The sequence below is a fragment of the Spinacia oleracea genome, chromosome 3, assembly GCF_020520425.1.
Source record: "Spinacia oleracea cultivar Varoflay chromosome 3, BTI_SOV_V1, whole genome shotgun sequence".
Lineage (NCBI taxonomy): Eukaryota > Viridiplantae > Streptophyta > Magnoliopsida > Caryophyllales > Amaranthaceae > Spinacia > Spinacia oleracea.
The window spans coordinates 57,890,152-57,904,345 of NC_079489.1; the positions used below are offsets into that span (position 1 = coordinate 57,890,152).

The 14,194-nt window shown below is 35.1% G+C and overlaps 1 protein-coding gene and 1 long non-coding RNA gene across 2 annotated transcripts; both read right to left on the reverse strand.

Annotated features, from left to right (window-relative positions):
* Positions 1–3,789: 3,789 nt before the first annotated feature.
* Positions 3,790–7,656, reverse strand: LOC130470347 (uncharacterized). Its single transcript, XR_008930529.1, has 4 exons — positions 5,873–7,656; positions 5,511–5,748; positions 4,935–4,998; positions 3,790–3,951 (listed from the first exon to the last, which is right to left on the reverse strand). It is a non-coding gene; the product is annotated as an uncharacterized lncRNA (long non-coding RNA).
* A 551-nt stretch (positions 7,657–8,207) lies between these two features.
* LOC130469714 (uncharacterized) lies at positions 8,208–13,574 on the reverse strand. Its single transcript, XM_056839147.1, has 4 exons — positions 12,753–13,574; positions 12,177–12,240; positions 8,323–9,413; positions 8,208–8,212 (listed from the first exon to the last, which is right to left on the reverse strand). Exons 3-4 carry the CDS (start codon positions 9,398–9,400, stop codon positions 8,208–8,210), a joined length of 1,083 nt encoding a protein of 360 aa, XP_056695125.1. The 5' UTR covers positions 9,401–9,413; positions 12,177–12,240; positions 12,753–13,574.
* Positions 13,575–14,194: the final 620 nt, after the last annotated feature.

Here is a 14,194-nt window from a genome sequence, read left to right on the forward strand (position 1 = left end):
ACCTTCCCTTACTCTAATTCACGTGAAACCCAAGCAAGCCATACACTCCTCTCCCTCATTCAACTTCACGTACAACAACAAACCCTCATCCCTCTCACAAACGTTTTCTCTCCTCCTTCACGCCGTTGCTCCAGCCGCCGGACCATCACCCGTCGTTGTCCCAGCCGCCGCCGCCGCCGCAGCCACTGGCGAGCCCTAACGCCGGTAATTCTCCCTCCTTCTCCTTCGTTCCTCCTTTATATTTTTATTGGTTTTTGTTTCTTTCAAACCCCATACTCGTTGTGTCTGTTCGAACCAGTAACCACCGCGAGCTTCGCTGCCGCCGACACTCCGCCGCCGCCAGCACAGCCCTGACCGTCGGCCCGGTAGTCTCTCTTTCCTCCTTCCTTTTTCTTTTTATTTTCGTTCTTTTCTATTCATTGCTTGTCCTCCTCCTTTTCGTGGCTGATTTTGCTCATCCGCGCAGCCACCACCACCGTGTGCCGACGTCCTTACTCGCAACCACCCTTGCGACCACCTGCCGCCGCGACTTAACCCGTCGGCCGCCCAAACCCTCCTCTTTACTTGGTGATTTCTTAAACCCTAAGTAAACTAATTATTTTAATTATATTTTGTTAATTTAATTTATGCTTTGATTTAATAAATTTATGATTTTTATAATTTAATTAGAATTTCAGAATTTTATATTATGTTCAAATAATATGTTTAATTTTCAGATTATCTAATTACATCGAAATATTGATTTTTGAATATTTAAAGTATGAAATTCAAGGTTTTTATGATTATAAATCATGGTAGGACGAGTATGGATTATTAAATTTATTGTTTCAATGTACTAGGAACGTAGATTGGCCTTGGTGAAGTTTTAAATGAATTTATATTGCTGAAAATTTAAAGTACGATGTTTGCAAAAAGTTTTCAACGAATTTCAATCACTAATTCAATAATTATATGATGCTAGGAAATCAAATGTTTAAGTTTTGATATTGGGGAAGGTTCTAAATATGTTTAGGATGCATTTAGAACGCTTTATTATGATTGCCAATGATTAGAAATTGATTGGGATTATTTGTTGGTTTTTTAGGCGAAGAATTCTCTTTAGGCGACTTTTGAAAGTGTTAAAGTGGCCTATCAGTTTGTTTACACAAGGTACGTACATACCTGTGTGCTTGGAATATGTGTTATTTGTTGAAACCATGTTGAAATTGTTGATGAACTTGGTTATGTTGAAATTACATGTTTAATATTGTTGGATGGACATGTTGAACATATACTTCGTTATGAGAATTATAACATGTTAGTATGGATGATTGATGCAAACATGTTTGTTGGGAACACTAGATTATTTGATATATATTGATTTAGATCGATTGATCGTTGTTCCCTTTTAGCATTTCACTACTTTATGAGGGCCGAGGACCTTGTTTAGTAAGTTGATCCTTATACCCATATAGAGGGGTTGATCTTTATTAAAGGAAAGGTTGAATTAATTGGAATGAGTCTTGATTGATACATATGTGATCACTTACTTAATTCCAAGATAAAAACAGTTGTGATTAATGGTTGATTGTATGACTTATGTGATTGTTGAGTCATAACAAAGTATTAATCTGTAAATCATGTAAAGTGAAACTGAGTAGCAATAGCTTTAGACTGTGCACGTCTGAAGTGACGGACAATCAGGAGTTGGGGTCATAGGTTGCCTATGGCTTTTCCCGGGGCCGGATTGATCACCGGTTCTATTTCAGTCAAACGTTCCTCGATATCGCAGGTCATTGGGGTTACGGAGTCGCGCCCGTACCTCGTCTTCCTTAGTGAAGACTTCTAGTAGCAACTCGGTCCATTGACTATTTCAATTAAAATAATGTTAATGATACACAGGCCTAGTTCAGTCAAATATAGTCTTCAAGTCAATATGTTTTGGTTATCCTTACTTATGTTTTATTAGTATCATGTTAGGGTTGTTCGTTTGATAGAATCATGTTAGGATTATTATTGTTTTAGTATGTAGTACTCAGCTTTGCTGATTACGTGCTTTGTTTGTGTGTGTTGATCATGGCTATGCCTTATTGATCATGTGATGACCCATTTTGGTGAGAAGTCTATAAGGATCAATAAGCGTTGTCCATCTACAGGTTTGAAGATGATGCATCATTTGGGAACGGGATTAGAGAGCTTGTATTCATTTTGTTTTACTAAGTAACTTGGGTTTGTTAATTTGGACTTTAAACTTGTCGTACTATTTACCTTTCCTTATTTTCGTTGACTGGTTTTTGGATTAAATCTGTAATCGATTATTTATAAACCCAAAAGTTAGTTTTATGTTTTCCGCTGCAAAACTCTGAATAAGTCGTTACGTTTTCACACGGGCGATAATACTTTGATAATTCTCTATAGTTATATTTATAAAAAGGGTTATTTTAGAAAAAAGGAATTGTCGGGGTGTTAAGTTAGAGCTTCAAGCGGTAATCCAATACCATAGGAGATCAGTTGCTAAGTCGTTTCTCTTTAACACAAACATTTAGGCAGAAACAAATTTGAAATTTATTTCTATTATTCTCGTTCCCTATCCTTCTAGCACATTTTTTTCTTTAGTCCAAAAGATTTTACTCTTTGCTTGATCTTCATAATTTTTTATGCATACAAATTCCCTTTCCCTTTATTCATTTTGAATGACAACATCCAATGAGTCTAGTTCATTGTTGAATCAAAAGGCAATTGGTTGTTAACCATTAGTATTACATGAGTTTTTAACTCAATACTTCATTATTCTAAACTACCCGGTATTTTGAATGAAGTCCAATTGGTTTACCATTCAACTTTTAGTTGAAAACAACCATGAAAGTCACTATAAGAAATGTAGCTTTTGAGATACGCTCTCATTCTTCTCTTTTTGAGAATTTCTCTCAAAACAAGTTACCAATTGGAGAAAATTTTGTAGTTCTACCATCCGAACGCAATAAAGTTGAAGATGTACAATAATATGAACTTTAATTCATATATATTCAACAAAATGAAATAGCAAAAAATAAACTTGTATTATACTAATAACTTTGAAAACAAGCAATCCTAATAATTTCTAAGCTATTAAACGTTTTATTCGAGTCAATTTGAGTGTCTTATTTGAACAAAAAAAATCCAAGACCCTCAAAATATAGAAGTCTTAAGCATTCTTTGGCTTGTCTTAATACTTTAAAATAGATTTTAGGTAATTAAAAACCATTTGCTAATAGTTCCAAACTATTCTTGGTCAATAAGCTAATGCCATAACTTATTCCCGTTGCCACAACATATACCAATATTGTTTGGGTTACAACCACAATCAACATGCTCATTTTGGATGCCTTACTATCAAGAAATACTAAAATAACACCTCGCTTAGGCGTAAACCTACTACCTTTGGTTCGAAATTTTCTGTAAGTGCTTGATTTGGAAGGCAATTTTAAACTCAATATTTCTTAGGACTTAGTTGTTTCTATGTTGGTTTGATAATAAGTGAACTAAAACTTAATAAAAATCATAAAACAACAATTTAATGTAAATAAATTTAAGCAATAAATATATTAAAAGCATAAGAAAATGTGATCTAGTATGGCCCCCTTTGTAACACCCCGACAATTCTCTCTTTTCTAAAAGAACATTTTAATATAAAACGTAGAGAATTATCAAGGCATTATCGCCCGTGTGAAAACGTAACGGCTTATTCAGAATTTTGCAGCGGAAAACATAAAACTAACTGTAGGTTTATAAATAATCATTTTCAGAATAAATCCCAAAAACCAATCAACGAAAAACAAAGTTAATGTTACTAATTCAATAAGTTTTAGAGTCCACTTAAACAAACCAAATCCAACTTAGAAAATCAAATGAACTACAAGCTCTCTAATCCCGATCCCAATGATGCATCATCTTCAAACCTGTAGATGGGCAACGCTTATTGATCCTTAGAGACTGCTCACCAAAGATGGGTCATCACAGGATCAATAAGGCATAGCCATGATCAACACACACAAACAAAGCACGTAATCAGCAAAGCTGAGTACTACATACTAAAGCAATAATAATCCTAACATGATACTATTAAACATAATTAAGGGCAGACAAAGCATGATAATCTGACGACCATACTTAACTAGACTAGGCTAGACTGGACTAGACTTTTATAACAATAATATTATTTTAATTGAAATAGGCAATGGACCGAGTTTTCTAGCTAGACGAGGTACGGGCGCGACTCCGTAACCTCAGTGACCTGCGATATCGAGGAACGTTTGACTGAAAATAGGACGCGGTGATCAATCCGGTCCGAATGAAAGGCCATGGGCTACCACCATGAACCCCAACTCCTGTTTGTCCGTCACTTTAGACGTGCACAGTCTAAAGCTATTGCTACTCAGTTTCACTTTACATGATTTACAAATTGACACCCTGTTATGACTCAACAATCACATAAGGCATGCAACTCACATTTATTTATAACTGTTTTTATCTTGGAATTGAGTAAGTGATCACAGAGGCATCAAACAAGACTCATTCCAATTAACTCCAATCTTTTCTCTAATACTGATCAACCCCTGTATATGGGTATAAGGTTTCAACTTACTAAATGAGGTCCTCCGCCCTCATAAAGTAGTGAAAAGCTAAAAGGGAACAACAATTAACTGATCTGAATTATATACTAAATAATCTAGTGTTCCCAATCAAACATGTTTGCATCAATCTTCCATACTAACATGTTACAATTCTCATAATGCAATATAAGTTCAATATGTCCGTCCAACAATATTAAACATGCAATTTCAACCTAACCGAGTTCGTCAATAATATCAACATAACTAAGTTCAACAACAATCTCAACACAACCAAGTTCACCAACAAGTTCAACATGGTTTCAACAATTAGCACACATTCCAAGCACACAGGTATGTACGTACCTTGTGTAAACAAAATGCGAGACCACTTTAAGAATTCAAAAGTCGCCTACGGAGAATTCTCCACCTAACAACAACCAATATAGACTCATATCAATTCATATTGAATTTTCAGCAACATTAGGGAGCTTCAAACCCTTCATAAACATAATTAGAACATTTTCCAATATCGAAACTTGAATATTTGATTTCTAGCATCATAATTATTATATTAATTATTGAAATTCGTTGAAAACTCTTCAAAGCATCATACTTTAAATTTCCAGCAATATAACTACTTTCAAACTACTCCGAAACATAATTAACATGTTTGAAATCATAAAAACAATAAATTTAATAATTCCTAAACATCCTACCATGATTTAAATCATTAAAAACCTTAAAATTCATTCTTTAAATAATTAAAAATTAATAGTTCAATGCATTTATATAATCTGAAATTAATAATCTAATTATGCAAACATATAATTCTTGAAATTCATAATCAAATCATAAAACTTATAATTTAAATTCAAGAAACATAATTAAATCATTAAAACGTAATTAAAACATTAATTAATTTAAGGGTTAAGAATTAACCAAAAGAAAGAATGAAGAGTGGTTGGACGGCGGTCGGAGATGGCGCGGCAGCGGCGGTGGCGGCTGTCGATGGTGGCAGCGAGGGTTGCTCGGGTCGTTGGTGGTGGTGCCGTGAGCAAGGAGCAAGCCAAAGGGAGGACTGTTTGCGTGTGGAAGGATTGCGAAGTTGGTGCTGGTTGGTCGGCGACGACACAGGACGGTGGCTGTCGCGGTCAGTTTCGTAGGTGGGTGGTGGTTGCTGCACAAAACCACGAGCATTAAGGAGGAGAGGAACGAAAGGAAAACCAATCACGAAAAGGAAAACGTGAGAGGAGAAGGAGAACGGAGGAGAACGAAAGAGATAAGAGAGGAGGGAGGTTTACCGGACGAAGGAGGAGACGCCGACGGCGAGGGTGGTGCAGGCGGTGTGCGGTGGCTGGTGGCTGGCGGCTGCAAGGTTTGAGGGTTTGAGGGTTCACGTGAAGGGTGAAGGATGAAGGAGAGAGATTTTTCTTTTGTTGTTTCTTTGGTTTCACGTGAGATGAGATTATGGGGGTTTAGGTTTATCACAATGGGCTTTACCAAAGTGGGCTAGAATTAGGAACTTAGTTTTAGGATTTCATTCCAAAATCGATTAGGAACGTTCTCTAAATTCAATCGGTTTTGTAATTCGATTTATTTTCAACATGAAATTCTAAAATTATTTTAATTTCATAAATCGTTGAAATATTTAAAACGTATAAAAATAAATATTCGTTAATTACATTTTTATTTCTAAAATTCGTAAATTCTATTTAAATATAATTAACTATACGTTAAAATGTATTAATAAGATTTATAAAATTACGGGGGATTACAATCTACCCCTCTTAAAAGAAGTTTCGTCCCGAAACTTGACACGAAAATTCACATATCTTTCCAAACTTTTGAACTTATTCTTATTGTAGAAGTACTTGTGGCATTTATGTACACTCTTTTGCCAACTTAAAGTTTCTTGAATTACTCATGAACACCTTTTTCTTACGCGGAGAATCTATTTACTTGCATCGACATGTATAATTTGCTAAAATAAGCATAAAAATGCATAAAAACACCATAAAATTAGGTAAGAAGCGCGAATTTATATCGCATTCTACCCCTCTTAAATAAAACGAGTTACGCCCTCGTAACTCATCTCAGGGAATAACTTTGGGTATTTCTTCCTCAACGAATTATGTCCTCAATACAATATTCTCACTAAACTCATTCCAACAAGTAAGACTTCTACAATTCTTTCCATACAGTGCCTCAACATGTGACATCGTAATGCTTGCATGGTAACTATTGATGCACGAAAATTCAATCGAACCTAGGTGGCCTTCCCAATTACCCTTAAAGTCAATAACACCGGTTTTCAACATAAATTCCGTTAGTAATCTCAATCTGTCTATCGGTTGCAGGGTGGAAAGAAATATTCATTTTCAATGTTGTCCCAAAGATTCAACTGGACCTTATTGCCAAAATTTCAGACTTTTGTTCTCGGTAAGGATCTTACATGTTGCTCTATAAAGGTAATGTCTCCAAATATTCGTAGATAACACCATAACAGCTAACTCTAGGTCATGGGTTTGGTAATTAGCCTTATAAGGTTTCAATTGACGCGACAAAAGCTAAATCTAAAAAGCTTCCTCACATTTCTCACTTCACTTGAATTTCGATTCCTTTTTCAACAAGTTGGTCAATGGTTTTTCTCTCTTCGAAAAGTCTTTCACAACATCCTATAATGGTCATCTAGGCCTAGAAAACTTTAGATACATACACGTTCTTGGAATAGGTCACTCACTCACCTCTCTAATCTTAGCAGGATCTACAGAGACTCCTTCTGGTCAACTTTTCCTTTTTACCAAACCTCATTATGCCTTTCATGGATATGTATAACTTTTGGGCACAACCCCTAGCTCTTTCACCAATTCATATATTTCTTTTCATCTTTTTAAGATGCCAAATGATTTCTAACGATCCTGGACCACTCGAATCTTCTCTTAAATTTATTCCCTTAAGTAACGTAGTTTTCAATCAATTTAGTCCTTCACTATTCCGCCAGTGTCACTTATACCCACATGACTTCAAGATTTGTATACTTCATCCATATAAAACTAGATTCTTTCTAAGCGTCTCCAAAATAACTCTCAAGTGATTACCATGCTCTTTCTCATTCCTTGCTATACGGTGTTTCAGATATAGGTGTCGTTTCAGGATTTAACTCTATAGTGAACTCAAATGCTCTAGTTGGTGACATACTCGCAATTCCACTCGGAAACACATCAATGAATTCATTCACACTGGGAACATCCTCGATCTTCACTCCAACTTATTTACTCCCAACTAGCACACTACAGAAAAAATAGCTCACGCTCTCTATTCGTCCATTTCCTCACTCGCATTACAGAAATAACTAAAGGTTCTTGGACTTCTCAAAACATCTACATGAGGTCAATTTCCCAACAAGGTTCCTTAAAATTACTCTCTAAATTTCACAGTCTATCTTAGCCTTGGAAAAACTTAGTCAATCCGTCCCTGGAATTACATCTAGGTCCCTAAAATTAAACTTTTGTCCAATCAGAAGGGAAAACGCAATCTTTTGTCTTCAAAGGCAAGTTCTTAAATAATCTTATACACCTTATGGTTACCCCGGTGGGCATAATAACAGGTAAATGAAACATTCAAAATCTACTAATTTCAGACTTTTAATAACAAATGACAAAATGAAAGAATAAGTTGCTACCGAATCAAATAATGTTTAACTAGCACAAAATTAATTAAAAAAAAGTACCATGAACTACGTCTGCAGAACGTTCAGCTTCATTTCTACTCATCATGAATAGTTTGCCCTGAGCCTTATCCTGGTTGTTGTTATCATTTGCAGGCTTATTATAGTTCTCTTGATTGTTTTGTGCCCCTCCAGGCTTTGAATTTTGATCTCCAGACTGGTTAAACCTCTCTTGGTTCCCACCTCCATTACTATTTTGTTCCTTTCTGTGCTTAATGAAGCACTCAAACTCTCTATGCCCCCTTTTCTGACAATAGTGGCAATTCACCAATTTTCCTTTACAGTCCTTCCCAGGGTGGTTATTGTTGCACCTCTTGCAGTGATACACTCTCTCGGATTTACTCCTATTGTTGTGCCCCTGACTGTTTCCTCCTCGAAAATTTCCATTTCCATTTTCATTCCTATTCTCATTCATATTCCTCTTGAAATTCCCTTGGTTTTCCTGGACATTAAACTCTTTTCTTTTCTCCCCAACAACATTTTTCGCGTCCCTTATGGACTGCAAACCGTAAATATGAACGGTTCTCTCATACACATTATCTAAAGAGGTAAAGATTTCTCCACCTAATCCCAACTGGAACTCATCGGTCAACCCTTGCTCAAACCTCTGAGCCTTTATCTCTTCTGTGGCTACAACTTCAGGTGCGATCCTCGACATCGCTATAAATTTGCTATAATATTCAGCGATGGTCATACTCCCCATCCCAAGGTTTATGAATTCCTGCGCTTTTCGTTTTGTTATAAAAGGAGGATAAAACTTTTCCCTCAATGCAACAACAAATGAGTCCCAATTAAATCCTTCAACAACACTTAGCTTAGTTCTATTTTCTTTCCACCATAGATCGGCCTCATCTTTTAGGTAAAGGACAGCTTGGCCTACTTTCATATTTTCAGGACAATTTACCGCCCAAAATAGTTTTTCAAACTCCCTAATCCAGCGTTCTAGGAAGGTCGGGTCTGCTTGCCCCTTGAAGTATGGTGGCTTAACTTTCGCAAACCTTTCAAACATGTCCCCTGCAGAATCGGGGCGCTCAGTTCTTTCCTGGGCTAGTTTTTCCGCCAAGAGGCGAATAGCAGCAGCTAGGTCATTATTGTTGGCCATCCTAAAGCGCGACCTGTAAGTAATATATTCTATTTTACGTTCGAAACTTCACTTAACATTATCCTAGCAATGTAATATCACACCAGCATCCAGAATTCACATACATAAACAATCATTTATGAATGATATTCGCATACCGGACATTCAACTAAGAAACAAGGATCAAATTCAATCATCACAAATAATAAGGTAGAAAAAGAAGAAAACATTCCCTTTGCGTGCCCAAAATAAACTCTTGGTCCTTTGGATAATCAATGATCTAACTTTTATTCCTCAAAAGAATGAGTATAACAATCCCTAAATATTAACAACACACTTGTCCTCAAAATAAAATAAAAGTTCTATGATATAAACATAAACTATTGTTGGCGAATTATGGAATTCTCACATTGGAAACGAATACTTTAACTTTTATTGCTAATTCTATAAAGGTTTAATACATCCTTGAAAAGAATAAAGAATAACTCAAACTCTTATTGCTTTAACTTTAAACTGTTGTAGCTTTGCTACTTATTCTCCAAAACATTTAAGAACAAACTAACTATTACAACTTCAAATGTTTAAGGCATCTTGTCTATCTGTTCTTTCCTTGGAAATTTGTGAAGTGAAATCTAGATCCTCAGTATTCGTCGATCTTCTCAAAGGATCCTATGTTGGTGTACTTGGAAAGAAGCGTTTTATTCATGAAACAAACAACTTAAGATCTTACTAACGATTTCCCAACCAAAGCATAATCAGAATTCAATAAAACAATAAGTTTGGTGGAATCAAACAATTTCTATGCACATTTACATGCAACACTTAAACATTTAACACATGCACATAGCAATTAACTTCTTATGTTAGCAATTAACTACTAATGCACATATAATTCTATCCTATATGCCCTTTCCTATATTACCCATCTCTCATAATAAATCATAATAGGTCAAACATTGAAGAATTTAAAGAATAAAACAAGAACGATTAGTAAGAAAAAGTTTATTAAACGAATTAATAATAAACGAATAAATAAAATAAAGAATATTTTTTTTTTTTTTAAAACGAATAATTAATAAGAAATTTTTATTAAACGAATAAATAATAAACGAATACATATTTATTAAGCGAATAAATATTAAACGAATAAATATACTTAAGGAATAAGATTTTTTTATTTTATTTTTTTCGAATATATTTAATTTAATTTCGAAAATAAAGAAAAACGTACTTAATTCACATAAACAAAAAGTTTCGAATAAATAAGTTAATTCCGAACTTAAATAAGAAATATTATATACTTTCAAACAAGATAAAAGGAAATCGGCCCCCCAAAAAAAAAGTACCAATTTTTGAACACTATAATACGTAGAAGCTCGATTTTTAAGAAATTTATTTTAAATAACTAGATAGTTAGGCGCCTAAAAAAATTGTTAAGTAAAACCTTAGCTTCTAGATACCACTTTGTAACACCCCGACAATTCTCTCTTTTCTAAAAGAACATTTTAATATAAAACGTAGAGAATTATCAAGGCATTATCGCCCGTGTGAAAACGTAACGGCTTATTCAGAATTTTGCAGCGGAAAACATAAAACTAACTGTAGGTTTATAAATAATCATTTTCAGAATAAATCCCAAAAACCAATCAACGAAAAACAAAGTTAATGTTACTAATTCAATAAGTTTTAGAGTCCACTTAAACAAACCAAATCCAACTTAGAAAATCAAATGAACTACAAGCTCTCTAATCCCGATCCCAATGATGCATCATCTTCAAACCTGTAGATGGGCAACGCTTATTGATCCTTAGAGACTGCTCACCAAAGATGGGTCATCACAGGATCAATAAGGCATAGCCATGATCAACACACACAAACAAAGCACGTAATCAGCAAAGCTGAGTACTACATACTAAAGCAATAATAATCCTAACATGATACTATTAAACATAATTAAGGGCAGACAAAGCATGATAATCTGACGACCATACTTAACTAGACTAGGCTAGACTGGACTAGACTTTTATAACAATAATATTATTTTAATTGAAATAGGCAATGGACCGAGTTTTCTAGCTAGACGAGGTACGGGCGCGACTCCGTAACCTCAGTGACCTGCGATATCGAGGAACGTTTGACTGAAAATAGGACGCGGTGATCAATCCGGTCCGAATGAAAGGCCATGGGCTACCACCATGAACCCCAACTCCTGTTTGTCCGTCACTTTAGACGTGCACAGTCTAAAGCTATTGCTACTCAGTTTCACTTTACATGATTTACAAATTGACACCCTGTTATGACTCAACAATCACATAAGGCATGCAACTCACATTTATTTATAACTGTTTTTATCTTGGAATTGAGTAAGTGATCACAGAGGCATCAAACAAGACTCATTCCAATTAACTCCAATCTTTTCTCTAATACTGATCAACCCCTGTATATGGGTATAAGGTTTCAACTTACTAAATGAGGTCCTCCGCCCTCATAAAGTAGTGAAAAGCTAAAAGGGAACAACAATTAACTGATCTGAATTATATACTAAATAATCTAGTGTTCCCAATCAAACATGTTTGCATCAATCTTCCATACTAACATGTTACAATTCTCATAATGCAATATAAGTTCAATATGTCCGTCCAACAATATTAAACATGCAATTTCAACCTAACCGAGTTCGTCAATAATATCAACATAACTAAGTTCAACAACAATCTCAACACAACCAAGTTCACCAACAAGTTCAACATGGTTTCAACAATTAGCACACATCCCAAGCACACAGGTATGTACGTACCTTGTGTAAACAAAATGCGAGACCACTTTAAGAATTCAAAAGTCGCCTACGGAGAATTCTCCACCTAACAACAACCAATATAGACTCATATCAATTCATATTGAATTTTCAGCAACATTAGGGAGCTTCAAACCCTTCATAAACATAATTAGAACATTTTCCAATATCGAAACTTGAATATTTGATTTCTAGCATCATAATTATTATATTAATTATTGAAATTCGTTGAAAACTCTTCAAAGCATCATACTTTAAATTTCCAGCAATATAACTACTTTCAAACTACTCCGAAACATAATTAACATGTTTGAAATCATAAAAACAATAAATTTAATAATTCCTAAACATCCTACCATGATTTAAATCATTAAAAACCTTAAAATTCATTCTTTAAATAATTAAAAATTAATAGTTCAATGCATTTATATAATCTGAAATTAATAATCTAATTATGCAAACATATAATTCTTGAAATTCATAATCAAATCATAAAACTTATAATTTAAATTCAAGAAACATAATTAAATCATTAAAACGTAATTAAAACATTAATTAATTTAAGGGTTAAGAATTAACCAAAAGAAAGAATGAAGAGTGGTTGGACGGCGGTCGGAGATGGCGCGGCAGCGGCGGTGGCGGCTGTCGATGGTGGCAGCGAGGGTTGCTCGGGTCGTTGGTGGTGGTGCCGTGAGCAAGGAGCAAGCCAAAGGGAGGACTGTTTGCGTGTGGAAGGATTGCGAAGTTGGTGCTGGTTGGTCGGCGACGACACAGGACGGTGGCTGTCGCGGTCAGTTTCGTAGGTGGGTGGTGGTTGCTGCACAAAACCACGAGCATTAAGGAGGAGAGGAACGAAAGGAAAACCAATCACGAAAAGGAAAACGTGAGAGGAGAAGGAGAACGGAGGAGAACGAAAGAGATAAGAGAGGAGGGAGGTTTACCGGACGAAGGAGGAGACGCCGACGGCGAGGGTGGTGCAGGCGGTGTGCGGTGGCTGGTGGCTGGCGGCTGCAAGGTTTGAGGGTTTGAGGGTTCACGTGAAGGGTGAAGGATGAAGGAGAGAGATTTTTCTTTTGTTGTTTCTTTGGTTTCACGTGAGATGAGATTATGGGGGTTTAGGTTTATCACAATGGGCTTTACCAAAGTGGGCTAGAATTAGGAACTTAGTTTTAGGATTTCATTCCAAAATCGATTAGGAACGTTCTCTAAATTCAATCGGTTTTGTAATTCGATTTATTTTCAACATGAAATTCTAAAATTATTTTAATTTCATAAATCGTTGAAATATTTAAAACGTATAAAAATAAATATTCGTTAATTACATTTTTATTTCTAAAATTCGTAAATTCTATTTAAATATAATTAACTATACGTTAAAATGTATTAATAAGATTTATAAAATTACGGGGGATTACACCCTTGACTTGGTCCTGAAGTCTCCAATCTTCAAGCTTCACTTATTCTCTAGAATTCGTCTATTACATAGCCATTGAAGGTGAGCTTGAAGTTCCCTTAGCACTTGGCCAACTAGAGGAGTACACATATTACGCACGTATGATCAATTAAGCGTTCCAATGATCAATGTTGTTCTTCCCTTCGTCTCCTTAGCAAACATACATCGTCAATCAACGGTTTCAAATTAAGTGAAAAAAATAATGAAAGGCAGTACCTAAAGTTTTAGCCTCGAAGATGAGATCGAAGGAAAACGAAAGACGGCGAAGTACTATACATAGTAAGATATTAGTACCCGGATATTAAGAAGCATATCAAGATGACAGGGGAGGGGGGATGAAACTCCCACAATTCCACTGTATACCGCCTACTTATTAAATATTAATAATAATAGGACAATGAAAAGTTAAAGCTTAGAATTTGGAATTTCTCACTAATTAACAATTATAAAACAAATTAAAAAGTGAGAAAAATTAGAAGTTTAAAGCTTAAATCAATCATTTATATATAAATGGCACTGTTAGAGGAAGTATATACATTTTAATAAAATAGTAGTTGTTCAAACTAAT

Coding starts and splice junctions, on each gene's coding strand:
- LOC130469714 (XM_056839147.1), bottom strand. CDS start 9,400: ATGGCCAACAATAATGACCTAGCTGCTGCTATTCGCCTCTTGGCGGAA.